The sequence below is a fragment of the Solenopsis invicta genome, chromosome 9, assembly GCF_016802725.1.
Source record: "Solenopsis invicta isolate M01_SB chromosome 9, UNIL_Sinv_3.0, whole genome shotgun sequence".
NCBI lineage: Eukaryota > Metazoa > Arthropoda > Insecta > Hymenoptera > Formicidae > Solenopsis > Solenopsis invicta.
Window position 1 is genome coordinate 14,783,759 of NC_052672.1, and position 26,587 is coordinate 14,810,345.

The window sequence follows — 26,587 nt, forward strand, 5'->3', positions numbered from 1 at the left end:
CCGACCAACCGACTGACCGACCAGCCGACCGATGTGGATATAACAGCTTGACTTTACCCTCGCTTTGCCTGCCTGTTGCACATCCCCTGTCTCGAACACTTCCCCTTCGATCAAAAATCTTCTTTGATATTCAGATCCTGATTGTTTGACTTGATAAACAGTTACTGCTCTACGACGTAGATATTCGCGTATTCCAGTTTTACGCTTGAAATAGCATTTAGGATATAAATCCGCATACATACGTACATATGCATGGAAAGGACAATTTTATTGTAGTATCTAAAAATTTAGCTAGATACAGATCAGAAAATAATTTTCTCCGATTAAACTATAAAAATAATTATATAAAGTGTTGAAACATGATGATACTGCCGCAAAAAATTTTGACATTCTAACAATCAGCTTAAACATCCAATATAAACTTTTTAATGGTTCAACATAATTACTTTCAGATCTGTATTTCAGCAAAACTGTCCTTTCCGCGTGCAATTGTTTGTGCAATAAAATGCGATATTTGGAAGTTTTATCATTCAGTAATACAATTAATTAAATTCCGATTTCGTTGTAATCAATAATTGATATCAGAATAATTAATCGTAAATCAAAATTTATTGATATCACTTAACAAAACAATAAAATAATTATTGACTATCAGTGAAAGCTAATATAATTAACGAATTGTTCATATTACATTATAATTTAACACGTTATTCTTAAAAATAGAAATTAAGTAAAGCCACGCAGGGAAGCCTATATCTTAATAATTACCAAAGTTATTACACCTATCTCAATCCCTGCTTATATTCGCCCCTTGGAGGGTATTAGTTGTTTTTGCTCACCGCGTTGATCCAGTATCTACGTGCCAGTGTATATTCGCCGTTCACAATTTGTTCCTACGTGCGAGAGTATTTAGGAATTCTGCACGTCTCGTCTACTTGCGGCCGCGCCTCTGTAATCCTCTCCGGACACTCCCGGATTACATCGTCATAAATTGAGGCTCTTTACACGCGGTCACACAGTGACGTACAAAACGCCCCTCGTGATACACTCTCATATTTCGCAAGCGAAATGGCAAGCAATGATATGTATTACCGTCAATAATTAAGGTACATGTGTCCACGCGTATTAAGCACACCGAGTATCGGTCAAATAGCTTATCTACTTTATTTATTAACACGTATTCAGTTATCCACATAACCAGATACAAAAGTAAGATTGTTGTGCGTCTCCGACGCATCCCCCTGTTAGATAGCTGATTCAGATTTGGCTGAACTATATAATATATCTGCTCGACCGCACGATCTTATCTGGCCGCGTGTCTTCCGACAGCAAGTTTTCTGTCTGTTATTCGGTTTTTACTACCTCTCGGCCGAAATAGTGACCGACGTGATATCCGAGTTACCTCCTCGATAACACGTTACCGAACACGATTCGCGCGCACGATACACTTAGACTCGTACCGTGGAGACCATTAAACCGGTGGCGAGTATCACCCTCGGTGAAAATGAGATTTTAAAGAACCACGAGCGAACGATTCGCGCTGCACGCTCAACTCGAGTCGATTGTTTTCTGGCTCGCAGGTGTCTTTCTAACACTCAAAATGCGAAATGCCATTGAAGTAGACGTCGTATCCGCGCGGAACGTCCACGAAGCCCATAATGCAGGTCAGCCCATCAAAGTTAGAACGGACGCTCGGTCGAGCGAGTTTTATCGCGGTCGCTGTACTTCGAGGCACGCTCGAAATCGCCGGATTCCGCCGTCAATTTATAATGCATACGCACGTAGAAGCTATGAAAGGAGAGATAGCACCACGCGTGTGAGTCAACTATCACGAACACAGCGAAACACGGTGGTCTAACTTTCGATCAGGGGATGACGATAGATGTGGTTAAAAGTTTGTTGCGGGAGCGGCAGGAATTCGATCGTGATGGGGAAAAAGAATCAATAGGAGACACGTGTTCGCAAATTTATCTGCTCCACTTGAAACAAAATCGATCCCGCAAAAAAAAGCCTAATATCAACATGACACTTAATCATCTCAAATTAATCCATCAATTAGTGCTGTTTAGAAATGATCATTTGCTCGCGTTAATTAAAAAATGCGAGATACGTTATATCATTGTGATGTATCATAGCAAAAATTATATATATAATTAAATATATCAGCAATTTAGCGGTTACAATATTCTCTTCGTGTATTCGATAAACGGTAAATTAATCCCGAGTGTGCAATTACATTTAATAGAACGTGATGTATTTCTTGCTTTAGATTTAATTAAAAATAACGCGTAAAATCTAGGCTGATATCCCTGTCGCTTTTGTACAATGCGCGATATATGAAATTCTACCGTAGTTAGTGCTTTTGAGCGCAATGTCGCGCGGAAGAATCACAGACCGCATGCGCCTGCAGCCACTCCCGAGGTCTACATGTAACCGTAATGACGTCAGCGCGCTCCATGATCCGTCTCTGCTACACCGTCCGGCATCCCACCGGGTTCTACGCCGCCAACGACATGTCATTTTTTTCTACTCGTCAGCAAGTACAACGCCTGCAGTTCTTTGAGATATCCGCGGAGTAGCTGGAGGATTTTCGTAGCGAGCAAACAAAAGTCTCCATCCATCTTCGGTGCTGATACCAGCCTCGGGACGACAAAGCGCGCGCGAGCACGACGACGCATCCCCCTGTCCACCCCCTCAACCCTCTCCTCACCCTCCTCTTCACGTGCGGAGAACAAAGTATTTGGAAAAAGTTGGCGAAGGAGAACATTGCGAACGACGATGTAATATCTTTGCCGCTGTAATTTCAAGACGCGGAAGCAGGTCCCTGGGACGTTAGGTGGTAAAATTGACTTCATTCGAGCGTCGTTACTTATTTATACGAGTGAGAGAAATGCTTCGTAAGGCCGCGTTTATGGCGGTCGTGGGTTTCACCGAGGGCACGCGATTTAGAAAGGTGCTTATCCCAGATAAAACAGCGAGCAGTTACACAGGCGCTCTAATGCACCCCCGTTGAAAGTTTTAGAGAGCACAGCGTTGCGAGAGGTAAAGTGAGCGTTCTAGAATTCGCGATTCCACCCCTAAACGGCATTAATTCCCCCTTACGCGAGATTAATGAAGTAACGGCATACGCAAACGTTCGCTGTTATTTAGGAATAATATCTTCTAATTGACTATTGTAACTAAATTACATAAAACTCGGTGTATTATGCATTAATCGCTTCTTTCTCCTAATGTTTTATAACCTATTCTCGTGCTTATTAAGCAGCTTATACATTACCTTATATAACCAGCTAATTAGCCACGTAAGCTGCTTAATATCAATCTACATAGCAACCTAGCATCAATGTTAACTATATGGACATCTGTATTTTTTATTCAGCTGCTTGACAGAATAGAAGCTAAATCATTAATTCAGCGGCAATCCCCGGACGTTAAATTAATGATTTATCTTCTTCCTGCGCATCTCGGTTGCTTAGTTGGCCTAATATATGACTTTATGAGCGACTATTCGGCCCACGCTGTGTCGCGTTTTGATTAAAAGCGGACGGAACTGCGATCCGCGACATACGAGTCCCGCGGGGCGTTAAGAGCATTTTGGCGTTTGGTTGACGGTCCCTTGCGATGTATCATGTTTGTTTCCATATTTGGTCGGATCATTCGGGCCAACGCAGCCTGTCGGTAGCGATCGGTCGGTTGGTCGGTCGGTCGATCGGTCGGTCGGTCTCTCGGTCGCTCGGTCGCACGGTCTCTAGAGCAAATGAAGTTGCAGACACTACTGGTACAGGAGAGGCTCAAGCGCAGCTCGTTCCAACGCGCAACGTTCGCCAAGATCAATAGACGGGCCGCGAGCCGTTATCCCAGGCGACAGAGAGCCCGCTGGTTTTGATCTCTCGCGCACGCGCTCTCACCTCTTCCACAAACCCCCCATCGTACTTTCTATCCCCCTTGCCTCTGGCGATAACGGTAGCAGCCTCGGACGTGAGCGACAATCGCGCTGGCAGTCCATGAGAGCGCCGGAATTCGTGCGCCGGCTCGTACGTTTACTTGCACTACTGTCGAGACCAAACATCGTTCATCTGGTAGTAACATCTTCATGCACATAGATTGTGTGCAGAAGGAACAACAGCTAGTAACTTGGTTGCTTAAACAAGAGAAGTCAGAGAGAGAGAGAGAGAGAGAGAGAGAGAGAGAGAGAGAAATATAAATTGTAGCAATCGATATAAATATGCTGTGCTTTTTTTGCTACCTGCTTATTTAAAATATGTTAACAAAATTATTATTATTATTATTATTTAAACATTTGTATTACGTTACTAAAATTATTTTTATTTAATTAAATATTATTCACATATATTAAATTTTTATTATTTTAAAAACCCTTTGTACCTATATTATTTCTTTTTTTCCGTTGCTGTAGTATACATTTTATCTGAGATAAAATGTAATTTTCTGAATCTGGGAAATATAAAGTCACCGAAACGTATAATTTTAGAGTGAGAATTTTAGAGAGCGACAGGCGACGAAAGATTTAAAAAATTCTGGCGTTGGTGCACGATTACTGTCGAAACTGTCAGATTGTAGCTAAATATTGAAAATACGAAAGAGCAATATTCTGTAAAACAAAACGAAAGCTGAAGCGGTAAAATGAAGCAAAAGAACGTGGGATGCAATTGAAATAAAATCCAATCAAATTTTCCGCGTTCGATGTATAAAGAGGTTTATGCATATATCATCGAAGGTATCGATATTTTTGCATCAATTTTATAATAGCTCACAAAAGATAAACTTTATGTTTTGATACAATTATATAAAGCAGAGAAAATGTATATGATAAAGGAAGTGCAAACAAAAAAAAAATAATATAATTTCGTGCTATGGAAATGAGTGAAATATAATGCGGAATAATGCATGATATTTTAATATACGTAAGCGTTCGGAGTTTAATTAATGATATAGATCGCGTGAGGTAAATTTACAAAGATATTTTTTCAATGTGGCAACTTTCACAAATATTCCTAAATACATCACTACGCCCGGTAAATTATGTATTCATAAAGATACATTTTATACGCTCATAAAGTCAGGATTATGCAAATTAGGGATTGCGATAAGATATCCTTGGATTAATGGAGATCTCGCATCGACAATTAAATTATAATCATAAATTCGAAGCAGATGGCATATACAGATTATGTAAAAGCGATGAAAAATACGCCAACGTGAACACTACCCTTCACAAATGAACCTAGACGTTAAATTAAAACGCATAAAATTCACCCTCATTGTCCCGTCACTGGCGTGGGTGCTCCAAATGTCCCATACAGACGGGGTGTAAAACTAAAACTTGCAAATGTTATACTACAGATATTTTAACGCATTTGGAATCTATTTTCCAAGCATTTAATTTTTAATATTTCAAATGAAATAAGTTCATTGATATTCCTTAATTAAAAGATTTTGCAACGTGTACATATTTACATTCTCGAAACTATTAAAATATTTTTAATAAAGCTCCTATGACTTCTTAATGCTGAAGCATACGTAGCAACAATAATTGAGAAGTACCCTCCTCACGAGACACCCTATATGTATATCTACGCATCGCACGGCTCGATGGAGGGCGCAAACTCGTGTTTGTACTGCGTATTCAAAGTTTACTCGGCAACTCGAGAATTTGATTCAAAGTCGCGCGGGCGGAAAGAATGTACACTCACCGCTCCGGTTACGTTACGATCCGCATTATCTTCGCTCTAGCGGCCATTGGAAGCGGCGGCGTCTCAATGTCGCACGCACGTACGCGCACGTCGTCATTTATACATATGTGTGCGTCCGCGAATGCGTAAAAAACATATCATCGTTCGCCCTTTGATGTGCACCAACATCACTGCGCTTCGAGGAGCGAGTAGAGCGTGCGAGTAGCGAGAATATACTCAATAGTCGAATATTTTTCACGAAGCAGCGCCGAGCGCGCATCTGCAAATGGAATGTCTTTTGATGCACTTCTTTTCCCTCTTTTACATCACCGGTATGCACTCACGACGCTTTACATTCCGACGCGAAAAAAGCAATCCGGAGAGTAACGTATCGATACGTCCGTCGCCGTTAAGCCGAGTTTTACGCTACGCAAAGAAGAGAAAAGAAAGGAGTATAAGCAAAACGAGCAGAAACGAATATAACATGGTTACGCGAGAAAATGTGAAAAGAGAGCAAAGTCGCGATAAGAATGCGACCACCTTGGTCCAAGGAAAGAAAAACGCGATTTTTGCGACGTCAATGTGATGATTTAATTAACCACAGAATAAGGAAAACTATTAAGTCGAGCGACGGCGTAGTAGACGATGTAGACACGGTCGTCCCTTCGTACGAACAAGTATAAGTGAATTAATCAGAAGATAAGTGACGGAAATAAGCGAGAATTGATTCACTCTAATGCAATCCCAATACACTGAGGGATGCCAGTAAATATAACTTCTGCCGTATCAATGTACACATGTTGGTAAAGTAATCAGTAAAATTTCTGGAAAAGGAAACAGCTAAAGATGCAAAAATGAAAATCAAGTTAATGAGACAATCAGAAAAGATGACAATGATAGGAGGCAATTCTAGTTAAAGTGCTTCAGACTCTGCGATACTTCTCTATGATATACCATCACAAAACAACACAATGGTCATTATTTCAATTAAAGAGTACAGTTTAATAGTAAGCTGTAAATTGTACGTACATATACCAGTTAGCTAACTTTATGGAATTTCCATAGAATGCAATTATCATGCGAATTATCATTGTGTGATATAATTCTGATTTCCCAAAGAAGAAGCCATTGAACGAGCATGATCTCTCTTCTACCATACATCAATATACCTAGCAACAAACTCTGACAAGAGGGATGGCGGGAGAGAAAGAGTGATGAAAACTACTAAGTTCATGAAACAATCAGGCAGTCAGGGTGACAGCGAGCGCAGGCACGACGGCAGTCGTTGGCTTGAGGCGAGCAGGCAAGTTAGGGTGGGTGCGAAAGAGAGAGGGTGAAATGGGAGAAAGAGGGAAGGAGAAGTAGACGAGGGTGGGTAGACAGGTAGGCAAGCAAGCAAGCAGGCTGGCTGGCAGGCAGGAAGGAAGGAATTGCGCCTGCGCGCTGAAACGGCCGGGCTAGACGCGAGAGCCGCCACTCCCGAGCGCGTAGCGGTGTACCGCGGGTGCTGACCGAGTGTCCCCGCGAGAAGAGCAAGAGAGAGTGAGAGGGCGAGAACGAGAGAAAGAGAGTGCGGAGAGAACAGGCTGTGAGAGAGGAGGTGACACAGAAGAGCAGAAGATGTCCATCGCGAGAGGAAGGATCCTGCGAAAGCGGAGCTCGTGGCAGGACAGAGCCGTCGGTGATCAGGAGGCTCCGGCTCTGCTGTAGGACGCAAAACGAAGGAGGTGCACAACCTCCAGGAGAAGAGAATCCTTGTCTCCCTTCACCACCGACATCCGTTATTCCCCGCCCGAGTGTCGTGTCCCGGTGCCTCATCCGCCTCGAAAACGTAGCGGGAATCGCGAAGAAATCTCGGTGTTGAGCAAAGAACGAAAGAGAAACAAGAGAAAGGAGAAGAAGAATCGCAAAAGATTTCTGGTACTAACGAATTTTCGCAAAACTATTTTACGTCTCCGTTTATTGCGCGGCGGCGAGTCAAGGCTACCGTTGTGATCTCATCGCGAATGGTGAAACGCAAATGTGAGACGAAGAGAAATGCGTCCGCGATAGAATTACCTAAATCGAACTCCAAGTGCCGTGATATTACTATCCATGTCGCCGCTCGAAGATTCATACAAGTACGATTGTGAGTGATAGTGACGGGAAGTCAGAGGAAAAGGGTGAGCCAGAAGATCTCGGGCGAGAGCGTCGAGAGCTGAGAGAGAATCGTGGAAGAGCGACGGGCCAGAGAGTACACGGCGAGGAGCCTGAAGAGGAAGCAAGACGGGGGTAGGAGGGTGGGCTGGGCGGGAGGGAGGGAGGGAGGGTGAGACGCAGACGACACGCAGAGAGGCGCCGGGTCAACGCGCCAGGTAGCAACGCCTCAGGACAGCCGTCGACGTTCCCTTCGTCACCGTTCCCGTCCTCGCCGTCGTCTCAGCGACGGGGTGGTGTCGTCGTGATTCCTCCTCTTTAGAAACGCGGACAACCGCGGCGACTTCGGGGGACGACAACCATGGGGTCTTTCCACGCCGTCTCCGGGAGCTTCGTTCTCCTCGTGGCCACGGTCGTCCTGCTACCCGCCACGCATCACACACCGTTTGCATACGCCGCGTAAGTCAGCCGTTTTTTTTTTGTTTCTACGCTTAGACTTATTGTCAGACAAAAATATGAGAGGCACGTGTAACGCAATTCGTAAGAATAATTTCAAATGTAGTTTTCATAGATAAAGATGAAAGATGTGATTGGGTAATTTTTAAGAATCGTTGGCATTTTACTAATAGCTTGAATCTAATTGCCTTGAATTGTATTATACGCGAAGTAGAGTGTTAGAAAATAGGATTCTGTTGCACCCCCTCCCCTGCGAAACGTCGTGGCAACAAATTGTTGATGTTTTCTTTACATTTGCAAAGCAAGCTTATCGCTATTTTCCATGTTTAACTTAACCATCCCTCTATATCTGTAAATGCCCAATGTGCAAGAATAAAATAAAGTAAATGTATTTAAAGCTTTGAAGAAATAGTAAAATTTGTAAAGGAAATTTGTCATTCACTTAGAAATACTATCCAATTTAAAGCAATTAATATTTTGTATCTAAACATCATGGGATTTATAGAAATTTATGAAATATCTTATTACGGCGAGTTTCATCAATTCTATCATCAGCTGTAGAAATAACTAATTCGTCGAATTCTTGATTTTATTCGCACAGAATGTTGCTCGATGCCACATTCAAACACAGCTTATTAATGAGAGATTTCAAGTATTTTTCACATACACAAATTATTGCTATCAAAAATATTAATATTATCAGTATTATGATAGAATTAATTAGCAATGTTTCACGCAATCCCTTGTATTTCAATTTTACGCAGCATATAAAAACAATGATATGTCTCTTTTAGTAATTATGAGAAGAAGCATTCTTGCCAGATAAAGGCCCTTCCATATTAATGCTGGAAAAATATTGCGTTTGGCAAATCGTGACGAATGACATCTTCATTACGATAAGCGTCATTCATTATGCCACTTCGACGGAAATAACGAAGTTTTATTACGCGATCGTGTCTGACGTCAACCCGCCCGCTGCCTACTATCAAGTGCAAACAAGATAGGTTTAGCCTTTGACATAACGGGCGCCACAATGAGAGCGGCGCGTAGCTCTCTCCGTCGTCTGGATGCACCTCCGTGATTGCATGTAAATGAGCGGATACATGCAGTAACGTTGCAGGCCTTGGTGTACGTCTTACCACCACACACGCAAGCCTCTTTCCATGATCACAATGACACCATCCCTCGTGCCTCCAAAGCGGCGATAAGGGAGCTTTCTCTTTCTCCCTCTCACCCATCTCTCTCTTTCTCCTCTCGCGTATATTTTAATAAGCGTATTTTGCATCGTGCATTGATCATCTTAAGCTATCTATACTCTTCTAATCGATAATTATTAATCGGCAAAGCTATAGTAAGCACATATTCTTAACCACTGCATTTAAATATAATGCAGAACTACTATAGCAATATCGCTTGAGTCGAATCAATAAAAGATTCTTATAATTTATGCCAGCAAATTAAAAATAATATTGAAATCTGTAAAATAATTATACATAAAAAATTACAATATTTAAAACATATAAATTTAAAAAATCTTTTTCTGCATTCCGTTACCGTTCAGAAATCACTTAACAATTAAATTAAAAGATTAAATTTAATAATAAAATCATGCATTATAATATTCATTACAAATATTCACTTATATTACCAACTTAATAACTTTTTCAGATATTTTAACTTTTGTAATAATTAATAGAAATATTTAAAGCACACACCCACACATACAAGCTTTACTGTTAATTAGAAAATGCTATTTCAAGCAAAAACAAAAAACGATAAAGTGACGAATAGAAAGAACAGAGGCAGATAATACACGAGCAATAATAACAAAGCGCAAACAATGTCGACATTGAAATTGGTCGTTGCTACGCCCGCTCATCCGTTTTGATCGCGATTCACTAGTACGTATTAATAATCCGCAAATGTAACCAGCAAAGATATCTGCAGCACGAGCCAGCACTATCGATCACTTTGCACGAAACATTCGACGCGCTGTACTTGCAACCGAGACGGCTCAGACTCTTTCCCTAACTACTGCGATGCGTTCTGTTATGACTACTGAAATCTTACTACGGCCATTGTAGACAATATATTTCAAAGCATCTTCAATAATCTCTTTTAAAACCTATGAATGCGATATGCAATCACACATGAGCATATCTTTTTAAATTAGAAGCAATTGAGATATAATTGATGTTTACTTTTATAATCTTTATAATGCACAAGTTTTTAAGTAATAATCATCGAAAGTAGATTTTTTCAGATGATTAAAGCACCCAATAAATTTAAATGAAACTTCTTATTCAATGCATAAAAACACATCCATCGTTTTATAATAATGAATTTTTTATCATAAATTGAGTCGTCATATCGCGGCTATAATTCTCTGAATGAAAGCTATACTTAATGTAACGACAAGTTGTACGCACAGTTTTCTTTAAGAAATACTAATAAGCGATACGAGAAACAGTCTCTGTTTCGAGGACAGATAGTGAAGGTTTTCTACACACAATCTACAGCATTTATATTGCAATAATCATAAATATAGATTTATGAATAATTGCCAGTGACATAAGTTTAACTCGTATCATTGTAAGAATGAGAACAGAATAGCGGACTTAGTCAGTGGCATTGACTAACTGCGACATTATCGATGTTTCCGTACGTCTAAAGATTGTCTAACGAGACACATATGCTTGACATGTAGCTTATCAATTCTGTTTCTTCAGATATAAAGAAAATCTCTCAAAGTATCTAGCGATATTATCCGTAACAGATCGGAACAGTTTTGATTCGCTGCGCTATTAGAAGCGACAAAGGTGGCAAACGAGTAGTTACGTGTAGTCAGAAGGATTATCAATATTTACACTCTTCCGGCAAGCGGAGTCTCGGTCGTTCCACCTGTTTCCTCCTCGAGTGGGCCGCGCTTCTCTCCGGCCTCCTCCAAACCTCTATGAGTACCAACCGCGGAGGTACTGTAGTGTGGTATCGGTGATCGCAGTAGAGCTCTTGAGCAAGAGGGTGCTCCCAGCGTGGCAAAGCTCCAAATCCTCCTACGTCGCCACCCTTGCCAGCCCATCGCGGTTAGAATCGTCGCCATTCTCGTCTACTCTTTGGATTGGTGGTGCACACCAGATCCCTCCTCTTCACAACGCGAGGAAGAATATTCTTTTTGCTTCACTCAGTTACCCGGACTAAGCTTGATCCGGTATCCCAATTACGCTGCGCCGCCGCCGTCTTCATTCAACTTTCCATCATCCTTAAGATATCCCTTATTACTTGAACTTAGCAATTGTAATATTGAATAGCAATTATTTTACGGTAACGAGAATGTAAAAAAAATTCTCTCGTAACAAAACTTTGTTAAAGAAAATCAAAATGATGCTTAAAAAATATACCTGAGAATATTGGCCGGAATAATAGTAATTAGTAACAAAAACGACTCTTTGTAAACTCTCCCGTGCAAACTTATTTAATATAAAATTCTTCGTATCTCTTTTCCTCTGTTTACGTGACTATAAAAATAGTTCATGTAACGCAAAATATATGCTGGCTTTAAACATTTGTTTATGTTTTAAACATTTTCAAATTTAGGGATACACCACCTTTCCACATACTGTATTATTCTCCAAAATTTAGTTATGTATTTATAAATCTTTATTTCAGCTTTCTCAAATATAAATGTCATTTGTAGAAGTAGACATCCTTATATGCGACAATTATCAGAAATATATCATAAATTTCTCTCTCGACTTCAATCAAATTACGGAAAATGCTAAAGGTTGCGATTATATCACGAGTAATTAATGGCTATCGTTGAAAATATCCGTTCAAGAATTTTGCAAAGAGCGCTATCTATCGATCCGTGATATCTCACGTCAGAATGCGAGTCTCGTAGATAAAAGGATCCCTTGGCAACTTTCCGGAATTGGAAACATCGCGGATTATCATCCGGTCGAGAATCGTCGTGTTTTCGTCGCAAGAGCATCGCCCACCGCGGAAACAGGCAAAATCGCGCCAAATCATTGGACTTCGACTGACCTATTTCTGCGACAGTATACAAACGCGCGTATTTCTGCGACGGATTGTTGTTTTCCTTCGCGTATTCTAACCTGGTCTGTGCAACTGCGTTGGCAGTGCCACCATCGTTTGGAAGGATAACAGTGACAGCCGATGCCACCGAGTGTTTTTCCATTACCGCTTCGGCCAGAAAAGATTTATCTTTCTCGCGGTCTCACGGATATATCTGGCAGCCTGCATTCGCGTAATGGAGCTTTAAATTTATTTCCGCTTTTAGAAATGCTACCATGCATCCCAATATGAGGTAGAAGTCTGGCAGCAACTACTGAATTTTTTATACGTTACTGTTTAAGAAACAGTGTCAACCACGCAAAGACATTTCCGACACAAAGTACAATTATTAATTATCATAAATAATCGCAGTAATTACAAACGTTTTAAGAAACAATAAGATAAGAAATATATGAATTTTACATGAGAATGACAGCAAAGAGCACAATGTTGTTATCAAAAAATATACACGGAAGAAAATTAGTATTAAATCAACAATTCATTGTTTCATATATAAGTAAGAATATAAAATCTTGGAAGAATTTATAATCTTAAACAGACATAATTTGCTTACATAAAGAAATATTTTCTCTTTGTGTAAGCAAATTCTTCTTTCAAAAAAATTTTATATTCTTGATTATACATGAAACAATGAATTGTTGATTTGATACTAATTTTTTTCTGTATACATAGCATTTATAACAGTATTTAACAATGAAGAAAAGAGAATATAATTTTATTAAATTTTTTTTTTAATCCTTTATATTGTGTATATAAATATTAATACAAATTCATGATGTAGGTAACCTAGAAACTCGATAGTTGTCCCAATTTAAAAAAACGGAGCATTTTACATAAACAATTAATGACTGGCAGTTGACGTACAAAGGCTGACAGAAATCGGGCACAGTGGAATAGGGAGACGCAAACAGAGAGAGAGAGAGAATGACGCTTCGTTCGCAAACAACCAATGCATATTTAATAGTAGACGATTATTAATGCGCGCTTACGCGGGTGATTGATGAAACCATACGGAAGCTTGAACAATTTGTGTCACGATTTATGTGTCGTAATGATCGTAAGATCTGTTCTATTTTACTGCACTCTTCATGCTTACGAAAGAGCTTTTTTTAATCATGTATACTTCCAAAAAAAAGAAAAAAACAAGAACAAGTTACTTATAATAATTAAAAAAAAATAAACTTCAAAAATCTAAACTGCTTTTGTAAGAGCAAAAAAAAACAAAATTTACAAATAATTTTAAAATCTGCTTAAAAAATACCTATTGTTCTAATTTAAACCGTAAGAAAAAGATCACGAAAATAAAACACATGTTCCTAAATTTTGCAATAAGCAAGAGTCTCTTTTTCATGTTGTAGTAAACAGTTATTTCCGATATACAGCCTTAGGATCTATACTACACCACTACTGACAATATTATGATGTTTAGCAAGATAACAGCGTGACATAACAAAACGTATTTCCGATAGTAACTTCAAACTTAATCGGAATGGCGGCCGGTAACTCGACAGTGAAGAGGCGCGAACGAAGACACGAGAGAACGGTATCCAGATCGACAAGCGAGCCCATCTAGTTAGCTGCAAATCGAATATTCTTCGGTAACTGTAATATCCGGTTAAGCCGCGCCGAGCATTCAAACGGCTGACTGTTCCTCCTGCTTTATCACTAGCATACCGAGTGCCATATTCCGCGTAGCAATGATACAGGAAACCGTAGCCTCGATGCTAATAATTTTATCCACTCGCTGGATTCGTTCGCCCTTGCTCACTCAACGATTTATTCAAGCAGTTGCTGCTACGTAAAGCTGACATTACCCCAATCGAACGAAGAAAACGCAACTTTTGCCGCATAATATTTCTTCATGTGTATGTAAATATATATGTATATTTGGATATTTATCATTCAAAAAGATACTTTTGCGAAGGCAAAATACAGAGAATTTCCCATATAATGTGTAAATAATTCACCAAATGTACAGCTCTGCAAAATTTCGAAATGTTTCTCAATATATCTTAGATCAATTTTTAATTTAACCAAGTTTATAAATTTGTTTATAAATTTAATATTAAAACTCTAGTGCTTATATATTTTTTTACAAAATGTTACTAATAAATTATCAGACACCTTGCAATCATTAACTTTAATAATACATATAATCTATGATTACAGTTTACCTGAGATCATTTATTTAAAATATAATTATATAATATTTTTGTATCAAACTAAATAAAACAACATACGTATTTTTTATATAAAAATGATTTACCTAGAAATAATTATTTTATGTTTATATACAGTTAAAAATGATCTGTTTAATAAAAAATAATGTTTAATACAAAAAATCTAAACAGCAGGTAGAGTTACCACGAGTCCTTCTATAATGTAAAACAAATAACGCTACTGCACGTGTCACTTCCGTAAATCTATTTCACAGAAATTTTCCTCATTATGTGACAGCATAAGTAAACTTGCACTTTTTTTCTTGTCTAATCGCATATATACTTAATACGACGCGGTTGGCCTTCGAACAAACTTTTTATGCGTCTTTGCTATTCTTCGCGACACAATTGCCAAGTATTTGTCATCTGTGAAAATTCTATCGCAATTTTCAACAATCTCTCCGACTGTCCATGCGTATTCTGCATATTTAATTCGATTCGTGATTCCCCAGCTATTTTCCACTACGAATATCGCGGCGACACTACAAATATGCTGGTTAGAGTTATTAGTGTCGGAGTTAAAGCACTTGGACAGTAACCGCGATGTGGAGAGTCGAGCACAGCTCGAGCGGTCACGCGATACGGAGACTTTCCTGTCCGCTTCTGGATTTTAACTCGTGGCTTTTGCGCTCATAAATTTGTGTGCCGCGCGGCAGAGTGTCACGATTAATATGCGGTTATTCCGCCCCGTGCGTCCCCTCGCCTACATCTACACGACCGCCACGTTGCGAAATTCGCGACCGTGCCGTGACAGTCGCCATACTTTCAAATTACTTTCAAATTACCACTCACTGAATAACGAAGATTCTACCACGCAACGGGAATGGAGTAAACCAAATTATTACGTCGTCGGTGACCGCAAGAGCGGATAAGTTATGACACGTACACATAATGTACTCTTGTCTGAACCGAAGATGTGCCGATAGATGAAGACTCGACACAGTTGCGTGACGCAATAAAAAAAAATTATAAATTTATTTGCTATTGTAAAAATGTAACAGTCATCGGTTCTGCGAACTTGTATTTATATGCTTGCATTTTGAAATAATTCAACTTGATACCGATAAAGAAGATATATTGAATAATTTATTATATATTACTGATCGTTAGAGCATAACATCACTTATAAAAAAATATAGCGCGTGAAAAATAATATCGAAATAAAATATTAATAATAATAGATAAAAGACATATGTAGATTCTTCAACGATATTTTTAGATACGTTTCCAAGAGTAAATGATCAGGAAGTATCTTTGCAACATGCGAGTAATCAAAGTGAAATCGAATTATTTATAAATGAATAGCAAGGTATACAAAGGTGCACCGCGAAGAAATTCAACCTGAATCGATTTGCCTTCAAGGATGAATGAAACGAAGAATAGCCGAGAACAATTACGGTAAGCAAACGTTATAACCAATGTTAGATACTAGATACCGGCGTAAAACCGCATGCAAGTAGTAAACACAAGAGACAGGCAAGACATTGAGGATGATGAGCAAATAAATCAATGTAACCAAGTAAACTAACAAATTGCTCTTTCTGTTGCGTGCAAAATCGTGTAAAGGAAACAAACAATCAATTTGATAATAGCAAATAAACGAGATCTCCAATAAAACGTCAGAATTAATAGAATGTAATGTGCGTATGAATATTATTTCAGAAATAATGAAAATAATGTTAAATAGTGGAAAATATATTTAAAATTAATATATATATATATATATATATATATATATATATATATATATATATGTATATCTGCGATGTGTAACTTATCTCGCACAATAAATAACGCACCGATCATAAAGAAAAGTACGCTTAAAAAATGGTGTTGAAAAAATGCAATTGAAACAAAAGGAAGAAGCAGTTAGAGAACAAATTGGGCGCAGATTGGACGAGGCGCACTTCATACGGGTTTGCAGATCTTGCAAATGAATTCTTGCAGATTCAAATATCACGCTTTAGATGAAACCATGCGGGTGGCAATTAACTATCTCAACAGATGCACTTATACGTATGAGACACCTTGTCAGTTCTATCAAGAATAGCAAAGCTCAAGTGACACTAGCAGTAACGAAATATAAGACAAAAAGGCGTTATATAAACAACCGAGTGAGATGTACACGTGGCATGCAAGTGCAATTCAGATTCTCTTGTAATCCGTCATCGCCTCTACCATCGCGCCGCTCATTATTCACGATAATCATCACGCATACGCATCGCAGAGTTCACGAAGAGGGATTGAAGATCTGAAAAGCTTTCTTTCGCATAGCGAGTTGAAAATACGACAAAGTGATGGACGATGTAAATGCCTATCTTAATGACGCGAGTCGACAAAATGATGGACACGATGACTACTCGCGGTGCGGTACGTCGCACGCGTGACGTACATACGTGGGGTCGAAGACGAGCGAAGATGACGGGGCGCGGAGTCGGCAAGGAAGGGAAAACAGCTTGCGCGAGGGAGCCGAGGAAGGGGAAGGGAGATTGTCGGAGGTTGTGGGTGGCCAGAGAAGAGCGGGGGTTTCTCGCGTGCAGCCTTGACATGGGCCAGGAAATCAATGGGACCTCCAACACACTGATGCAAACTCGGTCAACCAAGCCGCGCAACGGCCCACGTCCATAATGTCGTGCAGTACGCACGGATGTACACTACTGTCAACCAGCAATCGATGCGAGATCTTATTCTAGGGAGCGTCTTCGTGCTAACCATCGAATTTGTATATTCTTGAATCGACCGATGAAAATATTGTTAGACATGAACTATCAATCAACTTGGCGTGCTGTTAATAATAAACCGACGATCGAAACGATCAAATAGCGATGAACGATGAAAGTAAATGTGAAAAAAGCGAGTCACAGAGTTGCGATCTGATTAAACCGACAAGCATAAAATAAAACGTGAATAATGGTTTAATGAAAATCACTTCTTAAAATCCATTAAAAATATTATCTCTTTGACCGGTATCAATTAATTTCAAGTAATCTGTAGACAGCTTTGTAGGGTGTTTAATGTTTTTTTTTTTATGAGGAACGCTTCTATATCTTCTTTTTGAAGTTAACGGATTTTATCTTTAATATATCATATCTTTAGGAGCGGTATACTCGGATAATGAAACGCTTTGAAAGAAATATTCACGCTATCGATATCAAAGCCAGCTTGTATCAAAAAAGGAATCGGTGGTATTCATCGTATTCCTGAAAGTCGCGATCTCGATCCGCCGTCCATCCTGTTGTCTATCGCGATGATGGCATCGGTGCCGATGGGCAGGAAATGAAACGACATTTCAAAGGAAATGTCAAACAGTCCAGTAGGCACGCCTCGCCGATCAGAAACAACCGCTCTATCTGTTCTCTCCACTTGATTTCCCTACATCAGATATCAAGTAACGAAACAGATGTCTACATTTTGCAAACGACGCTGTATCGATAGGTAGGTAAATAGATAGATATATTATTATACATTTTGAAACTACCTAGCTTTCCTCATCTTCGGATCCACGTCAGAATATACGATTTAAATTATGCACTGCTAGCAGCCGTTTCAAAATTCAAATTCGTTAAACGAGTTCGTAATGGGTAAACAGTAAAGAAAAAAGAGGGAATGTGTGATTAAGTGGGATAAAAGGGCGAAAATATCGGGCAATTCAACACATCTATTCGATGATTGACTAAGTGTTTTCGTCATACATCGACATTGCGTTATTGATGAGAAACAACGGTCGTGACAATAGAGGCCGACCTCCGACGTAACCCACAATCGCGGCCGTGTATCTGCATGCCAGAACCTTGACGAGAGCGCGGCCAGGGCTGCCAATCAATGGCGAGGACATCACCCTCGACGACTAACGTCTGCGTCCTTGATCGTCCATTCGCCGCGTCGAGCGCGGCGACTAAAGCCACCACACGTTCGGAATACTTGAGGCACCGAGGTCGAGTCAGGGCTAAATTCCAGGGCTAACTAACGGTAACAAAAGTACAATAGCATCTTCAGCAGGTATATGAATTTAAAGGAGAAAGAGCTACGTTACTCGCGATAGAGCCAAACAGCTCGAGGACGTCGAGCGAGTGTCGCGTAGAGGCAAGCACGATCTATCCTATACTTTATGCGAACATGCCGATTAATCATGTCATATGCAATCGCGGACATCGATTGATAATTTCTGACATGAAATAGACACATGTGTTTTACAAATAAGTTATCTACATCGATAGTTAGGGACAGATATAATCTTGAAATACATGCATATTTGTCATTATATGCAAGGTACTTTCAATTACATATTTAATAATAAAAATTTCAATGACTAATGATGGTTCAAAACATGACCAGAAGATTATAAAAAAAGCTCATGATAAGTCCTATATAAATTATTTGTTTTGTGTTTCTAATAAAAAATAAAAGTTTGCGCTTTCACGTGCACTTCGTACATAAGATCCAGTAACAAAGTCAGATAAATATTAGACTAATTTCTTAATCAACTCGGTTGACTGATTAATCGAATAGCTGTTTATTTCAATACGTAGTAGAAATAACCGTTGCAATGCTCTGAATTTCTTGCAACATCATAAAACCATCGCCACTGTTTAATTCGTCGCAATGATACGGGCATCGGAATTAAACAGTCCCGTACAATGTGCGCACTCGTGAAATTACAAAAACTACGAGAAACTAGAAAAACCGACGGACCAACGAGACATGTTTTGTAATTCAGCGCATGAATAGAATCAAGCGCTCCTGTCTGCGTGTTTGCACGTGAATGAATGTGCATCGAAGCGCCGAATACGAATAAAGGAATTTTGTGTGTGTGAGTGTCGCTGTAGAAACGTAATAAAAGAACTTTCTGGGTCACATTAAGGTAATGCATCGCGGTTAACGAGTCGAAATTTGTCTAAAAGTTAAGTAAATGCTAAAACAACGAGAATAGTTGAATTTGAGCAAAAAAAAATTAGTGAGCACCATCAACCCCCTTCTAATAATCTGCATATAATAATTCCAAGAAAATCAACTTTCGTATGATATTGCAAGCGCTTTACGTTTTTGTATACCAATATCTTATCGACAGTAAACATTTCACAAATTTTATACTAAATTATTTCTATAATGTATATATAATAATTATTTTTATATTTTATGCTTTCGTACAATATAAATAAACCATTCATTTCTGTAATAAATCATAAATAAATTGTTGTAAATTATCCAGTAAAGCGGATTATATCGAATTTAAAAAATACGTGCCGTTCATACTATTTGCTTTTTAAATTCCATATAAAATATTTTAACAATAAAATCTTAAATTTTATATTTTAAATTAAGATGGCCAAATAAAATTGATATTAAAAATATATATGTTGTTAGCTATGTTACAGTTTAATTAAATTAAATTTTTATTTCCATTAAATTTTAATTTTAATAGAAAATATCTTTGGGAATATTATGTTAAGGAATTCGTTATTAGAATATTTTGCGGTCACGGTCATGGAACGCGCTGAATATTTCAAGATGATGTCATAAAACATCTACGTGCCCATCGTCAACATGCCACATTGTTTGCTCTGTCGTCCTTCTTAACAGATTCGTGACTTTCCGCGAGTTATCCCTAACTGATATCACTCATCGTGCCAATAACAACCATAAACTATAAATATAGAATTGCGGCATAATCTCGCATCTTCGAGCGCCGGTGATTATATCCCACGCAACTTCACACATCGATTGCATCCTGTGTCAAGGTTATTTACTTTTATTCTTCCGACGCGCATTATGAATTCCTGATCAGCGTTGGGACACGTGCCCCCAAGTCGATGAGAAATATTTATAACGTTATCGACCGCATTTCCGCGATGCGCGATTGGGCCGGCAAACGAAGTGCGTATCGTTTGTAATTACCAATTAGAAATTCGCAATTTATTGCGGCGTCCCGAGTCGCTTTTACACCCAGCGATTGGCGCCGTCTGCTACTTTTTGTAAAAGCGGAACGAACGTTCGTCGAAAATAGTTCGCGCGCAGGAAGAACCTTCCCGGTCGTCTTTACGATGGTCCGAGCAATCGCGTAATTGGATAAAAACTCTGCGGGAAACTAGTAATTTCCCTCTGGCGAACACGCAATTATTGGCCCGTATTTACGCGGGCCTCTCTTGAGCCAAGACGTATATAGCCGGCTGAAAAAAGCACCGACGATGTCGGTACCGACGGCGAACCCTCCCGTGTATAAAAAGCCATTGCAATCACGCGGTGTACTGGCACGCTAATGGGGCATTGATATAATTAACTGCTATACCTGTGCGCTCTTATCGAGCCCGACGTCGCTGGAGCCGCCGCCACCACCGCCGCCACCGCCGCCGTCGCCGTCGCCGCCGTCGCTGTCGCTACGAACGCATGCCTGGAACAAAAATAGCTCCGTTGTACACTGTTCCAAGTATCGCGCGTATTTCTCTTGAATAAAGGTGAACCTGACATCACATTAACGTCTGAGATGGATTAAAGTCGGTTAAATTCAACTTTCATCAACTCATTTTTAACCAATATTTATGTAGAAACCAAGTAAATGATAAATTACATTTTTAATTGCATTACATTATTTTAGATTCATCTCACGAATTTTTAACTCTTTTAATATTGATCGATGATTTCAATTTGATGAGATTTGATAGATTGAACGCAGTGAATTAGTTCTACCAAATTTGAAAGGTTTCTTTTTCAAGATAAATGTATCAAAGAATTACTCAATTTAATGAAATATTTCTTTTCATGAGAGTCAGCCAATTTAAAAAAGAAAAAAAATAATCGCGACTAAACTATATAACTCTTCAGTTGTCTTCATAATTTATATTATTATTAAGATTTATTTATTAAGAATCGACTGTATTAAACACAATTTTGCCAATTATGAAATTACGTAAAAAATTAAATTTGCTCAAGAATCCAATAATTTATAATAAAAAAAAAATGCAGCTCGCGATATCTAAGACACTACGTGCACGAGACACGCAAAATGCAGCTGGCGCTCACGCGCACGCTCGTGCGCACGCGATCGCCTCATTTTCACGGATTTCTGCTTCTCGATTTGCGTCAATGTGCATTACGTCTTCGCGCGAGAGCCGTATTTTTATTTAACCTAGAGCGAAGCGAGCGCATCGGGCGAAAGTATCGCGTCTATAATGACGACGAGGGAAGTGGATATCATAAGCGCACACAAGCCGGGCAAAATCGAGAAGCAGAATATACGAGAGAGAGAAAAATACCTCCAGAAATTGGATACGTGCGTAAAGAGAGAACGCCAAATTAAGGGCTAAACTGAATTTCGCGCGCAAATTTGCAGGAGTTTCTCATATTTTCCGACGTATGTATCCGCAATATGCTCGGCTTTAGCACGAGAAGTACACACTTCACTTTTTCATCATCCGAAACGTGCGCCATGCATACGTTCGAGGATACGTACGCAGTAATCTCCCCAGTACGCCAAAAACAGCATATCAGTGTAAAGCAGAAAATATAAATACATAGATATAAATAGAGGGACTTAAAAAAAAAAATTTCTCCTCATCGCTCTCCGTCATGAAAAGTCGACGAAATTGCAAATCACTTTTTGCTAATCAATTTTCTAATGTGTCAGCGTTTCTTTAGCGTTCGTAAAACAAGAGATATAAATGGAAACTGCCAATCTACATTACGCACGTATCCGGTTGAGGACGTTTTAAAAACATTAGCGAATATCGAACAACAGTTGGAAAAAAATGCACATATTTGCAGCTGAATAAAATACAGAGAAACACAACATTACCTTCACAATATAAATATATAACATGCATTATATATTGTTTATAATTACTTCATTGCTGAAATAAGTTCTATAATTTTTTGTTACATGTAATTAAAGCTCTACGCTTCATTTTATTTTCCACATAAATCTTGCATCAGTGCACTGTACAGTATACGCGACTTCTGAATAGGCTCAAAATTCTCCTCGATCTCCTACGCCAGATTTTAGCACAGTTTTCGAGCCAAGAGAGCTCGCGTGCACCTGATCCAAGATTGACTCGCATACCTTGAGTAGAAACAGCACGATACCGACGACGACGTGCCGACCTTACTTTATTATCAGCCATCATAAGTACGCCTGCACGCAGCTTGAATTTTCTCTCTCTCGTGACTTTTTCCCGCTCCCATAAATTCAGTGAACGAAATGCTAATGTATGTTAACGTTAAATCGATGCCATTCGCGTCGCCACGAATCGATACATGCAAATGGTCGATTAAGAGCGCACGTACAGGTCGTAGATCCGCTGTTGATCCCAAAAATACAAAGCAAGCAAACGATGCACGAGAACATCCCCGTTCCGCCTCACCTTGCTCGATTAAAAGCAATTTTCGTCGGATCTATTCGCGCGTCGACGTGATTAATTTCGCGTCCGTTAGATGAACGAATCTCGCAGGGGCATTAAGTACAACGAAGAAATTAGAGTAATCCGCGCGTCGGCCACCGCCGCACGTGTGACTAAATTCCCTTGCACGAAACTCGGGAGTTCACGTCTACATGAAAATCAAAAGCCGAGCCTTGTCAAACGAAGCTTGAATATTCATGATTAACATTTGAATATTACAAACTGCAGTCGAGAATGGGATACGGAGAGCTCTTTATCGCTCCTAGAATGTTGAATGGTTACCGTTTAACATTAATACTTTTAAACATGAAACAGAGAGAGAGAGAGAGAGAGAAATGATTATATGATTGCTGCTTAAAACAAACAAAACGTAAAGTGCACTATGGAGAATCAAGAATTAACATAAACTTCATTTACCGTAATTATAAGATAAACACTACGCTAATGGAAAATTGGTATGGTTAAGACTATGTTTAGAATTTTAGAATTAAGTTTGTGTGTAAAGTATTAAGCGCTTTCGTCACGATACGATATTCATTATCTAATGAAAGATGTATTCTAACCACCACTTTACGCTTCACTAAATTTCCTTAAAACTGAGTTTTTGTAACTGTTCCTTCAATATATTTCATAATATCTAAAAGCATGTTATCAACAAAATTAGAATATAATTAATGTTTGAATCATAATTAATATTTAAATACAAATCATATATATTTACTTATAAATATAAATTTAAAAATAAACTGCTACTTTTGTATACAGCATATTTGCTTTTGTTAATCCTATAAAGTGACAGCATACAATTATTTTTGAATGACACCGATTCGTAGATACATTATAACATTATTATTACTATTAAGTAAAAATTATATTATTATAATTAATATAATTTAATTAAATAATTTATATAAGCATTGTTTATACTATAAAAAAAATATAGCAAACGGAAAATGACAACTTGTATGATACACGTTGGATATTAGTATTAGTTTATCGTTCGTAACCTGCGTTCGACATTTTAGAGATAGTTCATGGAAAAGTTAAGATATGTCCCTTGTTCGTCAAGAACTATTCTCGTTGCACGGCTCTAAGCTCTAACTCACGAAGTCTCTCAACAATATTCGCGATCTAGCCGAAAGCCATTTTGATAACCGGATCGAACTTGCGCGGATGTTAGATACGATAGAGAAGTCGGAGTAATCCAAGCACCAGTAGTTTCCGCATGTGAAACAGCTGCGTACTTGTATTAGTGCTAGTGCACTTGTATTTCATATACGCCTGCAGCGTGTTATAAATCGGAGCTTAGACTTAGTACATGCTACAGAACAGTGTAATCGATATATAAATATCATCGTGATTAACCATTATCGTAATTACTGTTTGCAATAATATCATAATTTTTTTCTAAACTTTATAATCTTTGTGTGAGATTTATAATATTGAGCTTAATTAGAAATTAGCACATTAGTCAGACTACATGAGTAATATCTGTTTGATGTTTAGTTTACAACAAACAAAATTTTAAAATCGTACATTACAAAAAAAAATAAAAATTTTCATACTAGACACATACACATATATAAGTACAGTATCAATGTAATATTTTGAATACGTATAATTAAATTTTATCAGAGAAAAACAGGCATTTTACATTAAAGAGCTACGAATATTTGTGTGTGTTCGTATTGCTATTAAATATTAACGCAATAATTAATTAAAATAATTCTACAAAATATATAATTCAATCTTAATATCTCATTAACATCTGTGCCTTAGTAATGACTTCTCAACCGCACACACCGTATTCGCTAAGTATATCCTGTACGTGGTTAATTCCTTATCCACGTCCGGTAGCCGGATAGAACTCGTTGGACACAACGGAGAAATCAGACTAATCCCGGCAGTATGGAACTCTCCCGTACTCGTGTGCTTCGATCCGCACACGTGCACGTAGACGGTTATATATCTCATACCGAAATCGGAGTGTTATTAAGCACAGCTCGAATATTCATGATCGATATCCGGAGCTCTTTAATTAATGTCTGGATAATATAGCTTGCAAGCGATTCGCTTGAGATGCCCCACCTCACATGCTTTAATTATAAAATAACGAACACACGAAACGATCGTTCACCGTCGTAATAGGTACGTGACATTAGAAAATGCTAAATATAACTTCGTTAAAACAAGGCAGAAAAAGAAATTTAAGTTTCGATAATTGAAATTGAAATTTTACGGTCACATGCGCAAAGGCAATAATAAAGACGCTTATCCAAGTTTCTACTCGCACGTGAAACACTTCCGATTTAGATACACAAAATAAGACATCTTTAATTATTTATTCGAAAATAAATATTCTTGTAGCAATATTAGTAATTGTCTTTTTGTCATCATCACTCTTCCGCTCTCAAATAAAAAAAAAAAAAAAATTACCTCTAGTTTCCCAAACACAAGACGTTACTCGGAAACTTCGAACTACGTTACTTAAAAGCTGTCGATAATCTGAAATCCGCCGAACTAAAAACCGCTGGCATATGCCACGAGATTTCTCGAGTAACGCGATTAATGGCTCATCCACATCCGCGAACCGGATGGTGACCGTGGAGGTACAACGGAGAAATCGGAGTAATCCGGAATAATAAGTCGGTCGTAGACGTACACGGCTGAATCTCGGTTTTGCCTGTATGTGCGTGTGTGTGTGTGTGTGTGTGTGTTACGCCCTTCCGTGCTCAGCAGACGGCTCGACGCGGCGCGGCGTGTAAGTGCTCTCATCTGTGAGCACAGACACGTATACGGGCGTGCACCGCGATTACGTCGGCGGCGGCATTATCGGAAAGTGCATTACTGACGCCTGCCCTCGCGCGGATCTCTATCCCTGTACGCGAGATGCACTCAGCATGAGCGCGTTAAACGGCCCCTTACCTTCTGATCGGGACTCAACGAGAACAGCCCGGAAGGTATTGCCGACGTTGCGATGATGCAGGCTAGATAGATAGCTACAGATAGTTACAGCAAAGTTCGTTGTATATGTACGTTTGAACGCTTGAACGCTAATGTTAGTGCAATCTAACGAGGGGGAGATGCTTCCATAACATAAATATTTTATCTACGAAGTTACCTTATGCATCTTAAATCTATTTGCGCGGCATCAAATCACTGGCTATATACAAAGAATTTATCGTAAAATTATAAACATAATTTTATATCGTATATAACATGTTTCATTTGTAAATCGATAACAAAATTAAAGTCACTTCACAGATTGAGAAATTGCAAGATTTAAAACATAAAGCGTATGTCATTCTACAATTAGAACGAGCAGAGGTAGAGGAAGAAAATCAAGATTATGTAATAAGCGTTGTTAAATATTACCCATCTCCGGCGAGATTATCTTTTCAAGTATGTTTGCCGTAACGCTATCTTGAGAGAAGGAGAAAGAGGGAGAGAAAGGCCTCTTTACCATAAACGAATTAAAAGATCAACATCACAGATATCTTACTTGAGAGGTATAACGCAAATTTCGCGCGAGGCTTCACACGAGGACAGCGTAATGGCTGTTTTTCGTAACGTACAAAACGGATGTAGAAGTAAATGCGGT

The 26,587-nt window shown here is 38.8% G+C and overlaps 2 protein-coding genes across 23 annotated transcripts in view; one reads left to right on the plus strand and one right to left on the minus strand.

Annotated features, from left to right (window-relative positions):
- Nucleotides 1–26,587, minus strand: part of LOC120358723 (twist-related protein 1-like) — a 142,973-nt gene that overhangs the window by 79,491 nt on the left and 36,895 nt on the right. The window contains exon 3 of the mRNA XM_039453947.1: nt 20,883–20,984. Within this exon, the coding sequence (XP_039309881.1) occupies nt 20,883–20,984 (102 nt within the window). The remainder of the gene's footprint in view (nt 1–20,882; nt 20,985–26,587) is intronic.
- Nucleotides 7,085–26,587, plus strand: part of LOC105194445 (gamma-aminobutyric acid receptor subunit beta) — a 76,725-nt gene continuing 57,222 nt past the window's right edge. For 4 of the 22 annotated variants that reach the window (XM_039453922.1, XM_039453929.1, XM_039453939.1 and 1 more), the window contains exon 1: nt 7,087–8,288. In XM_039453922.1, coding sequence (XP_039309856.1) covers nt 8,191–8,288 — 98 coding nt within the window. In that variant the 5' untranslated portion in view covers nt 7,087–8,190. Of the gene's footprint in view, nt 8,289–26,587 lie in introns of all 22 variants that reach the window. The other 18 variants (XM_039453924.1, XM_039453926.1, XM_039453936.1 and 15 more) reach the window with 12 other exon arrangements.